This window comes from Neofelis nebulosa, chromosome 4 (assembly GCF_028018385.1).
Source record: "Neofelis nebulosa isolate mNeoNeb1 chromosome 4, mNeoNeb1.pri, whole genome shotgun sequence".
NCBI classification, from domain to species: Eukaryota; Metazoa; Chordata; class Mammalia; order Carnivora; family Felidae; genus Neofelis; species Neofelis nebulosa.
Genome location: NC_080785.1, coordinates 163257531 through 163260288, shown reverse-complemented (window position 1 = coordinate 163260288; position 2758 = coordinate 163257531). Strand labels below are relative to the sequence as shown.

General features: G+C 42.1%; 1 protein-coding gene across 1 annotated transcript; it reads left to right on the top strand.

Moving 5' to 3' along the window:
- The first annotated feature begins 681 nt into the window (after positions 1-681).
- LOC131511075 (olfactory receptor 7G2-like) lies at positions 682-1644 on the top strand. Its single transcript, XM_058728911.1, has one exon. The coding sequence runs from the start codon at positions 706-708 to the stop codon at positions 1642-1644; it is 939 nt and encodes a 312-aa protein (XP_058584894.1). The 5' UTR covers positions 682-705.
- Positions 1645-2758: the final 1114 nt, after the last annotated feature.

Below are 2758 nucleotides of genomic sequence, written 5' to 3'. Positions count from 1 at the left end.
TAACTAACTGGAGTTTAAATAAATTAAAAAAAAAAAAGACCATCAAATCAGCAGTCAGACAACCTGAACTCAGATCTAGTCTTTTCCATACACTGTGTACTTCACATCCATGATATAATCTCGTCTCATCTGAGTGTCCCCAGGGGAGAATGGAGTAATATGATTTAAGTCATCAGTAATTTGACAAACCTTCAGATGATTCTGAGCATGTCAAAGTTTGGGAAGCATACTCTGCAGGAGAGATTGGATAACTTTATTCTCATCTATTTGTTCGAAGGCAAGAAATACTTCTGAAGGAAGCACCATTCTTATTCATTTTAGACTCAGCACTTAGCACAGTGTGTGAAACAGAGCTGGTGATATAAAGGCCAATGGTGGGAAAAGAGGGAAGAAGATGATAGAGGGAAAAATTAGCAGAGGGAAAGATTGAAATATTCACATTGATTCTAAATAGGTTTTTTTTTTTCATTTTCATTTTTTAGAAGGCACTGGCTCTCAAACTTTGGCATATGTCAAATTCATCCGGAGAGCTTGACAAAACATCAGTCGCTGGTCCTCACCTCAGAGTTTATCACTAGCATGTCTGGAGTGATACCAGCATTTGTATTTCTAACAAGGTCCCCATTGATGCTGCTGCCACTCAGTCGGGGACCATTCATCTTATTTTATTTTCACTCCATCTTTTCCATCAGATTCATTAACAACATGGAACCCAGAAACAAAACAGGAGTTTCCGAATTCCTTCTCTTGGGATTGACAGAGGATCCAGAACTGCAGCCCCTAGTCTTTAGTCTGTTCCTGTCCATGTACCTGGTCACCATCCTGGGAAACCTGCTCATCATCCTGGCCGTCAGCTCGGACTCCCACCTCCACACCCCCATGTACTTCTTCCTCTCCAACCTGTCCTTTACTGACATCTGTTTAAGTACAGCCACGATCCCAAAGATGCTGGTGAACATCCAGGCCCAGAGTCAGAGCATCACTTATGCAGGCTGCCTCACACAGATCTGCTTTGTCTTGGTTTTTGTTGGTTTGGAAAATTTTCTTCTTGCAGCAATGGCCTATGACCGCTATGTAGCCATCTGCCATCCCCTGAGGTACACCGTTATCATGAACCTCCGACTCTGTGGTCTGCTGATGGTGCTCTCACTGTTCATTAGTAGTGCCAATGCCCTGCTCCATAGTCTGATGGTGCTACGGTTTTCCTTCTGCAAGGACTTGGACATCCCACAATTCTTCTGTGAGCTTGGTCAGGTGGTCAAGCTTGCTTGTTCTGACACCCTTATCAATAATATCCTGGCATACTTTATGGCTAGCTTACTTGGGGGTGTTCCTTTCTCTGGAATCATTTTCTCTTATACTCAAATTTTCTCCTCTGTTTTGAGAATGCCATCAACGGGCGGGAAGTATAAAGCTTTTTCCACCTGTGGGTCTCACCTGTCAGTTGTGTTCTTGTTCTATGGGACAAGTATTGGAGTGTACATTAATTCTGCAGTTACTGACTCTTCCAGGAAGACTAACATGGCTTCAGTGATGTACATTGTCATTCCTCAAATGATGAACCCCTTTATCTACAGTCTGAGGAACAGTGACATGCAGGGTGTCTTGAAGAAACTTGTCAGTAGGATACCTTCTCTTCTGTGATTGTGCCATCCACTTTGGGCTGGGTGTTTAGAATAAATCAAAGTTATAGGAGTCATATGAGGACTCGGATGCTAGATTCTTCTTTCATCAAATGCCTTTAACATGACTAGATAACATAACAGCCAAGTACATTTTGACTTGGGATTGAAACCTGACTTTTACGTTTATTTAGCTTTGTTATGTTTGACCAATTATTGCAATTCCTCAATTTTTTTCTCCGTTCCATAGAAGCAGAACCTGAGGCAGAAGTTAAAGTTTTATAATGTTTATATGGATGATTCTCAGAAAAAGGAAAGCTGTAGAATATGGATAGCTCAGAGACAGGATAGAAGTGCAGCTGTGATCGGATCTAGACACTGGCTTCCATCTATCCCACAATAGAACGTGTCAGTGGAAACCCAAAGTCAGGCCTACAGTGAGGCAAGGGAGTTCACCTTTTACACCCCAATTTAGTAATCATAGAGACCATTCGCTGGTAAACTGTATTCTTTTGAGGCAATCTTAGCATTCACTATACACAGTTTTATTATCTATAAAATTGGTATGATGATATCATCTCAGTCTGAAATAATTATGAGCTATTTGTACTTCATCAGTGAGGAAGTCTTCGGTTCTAATAAGAAAAAATTCCTATCTCTAATATGGTCAAACGATAAACAGTTGTTTGTCATTACTAGGACTTTAGAGATAGGGAATGTACAGGAACAGGGGAGTAGGCCTCACTCTGTTTCTCCATTTGGTGGCTTTGTCCTAGGACTGGTTCTCTTCAAGCCACAAGATAGTGGCAGCAAATATGGATGCCATACTTGTACCTGATTTCCAGAGACATAAAATTGTCCTTCCCAGGGTCAGATGATAACAGGCCTTTTGATGGAGTCAACCAAAAGACATCTGGTGGAGGTTAAATGGTGGCCCTCAGTCCAATATGGCTAATATCCCAATCCCCTTAATTTGTGATTAGTAACTCATATATAATGGGGGCGCCTGGGTGGCTCAGTTGGTTAAGTGTCCAACTTCGGCTCAGGTCATGATCTCACAGTTCATGGGTTCACACCCCATGTCGGGCTCTATGCTGACAGCTCAGAGCCTGGAGCCTGCTTCAGATTCTGGGTCT

Excerpts from the sequence above, each read along its gene's own strand:
- LOC131511075 (XM_058728911.1), top strand. The coding sequence starts at position 706 with ATGGAACCCAGAAACAAAACAGGAGTTTCCGAATTCCTTCTCTTGGGA.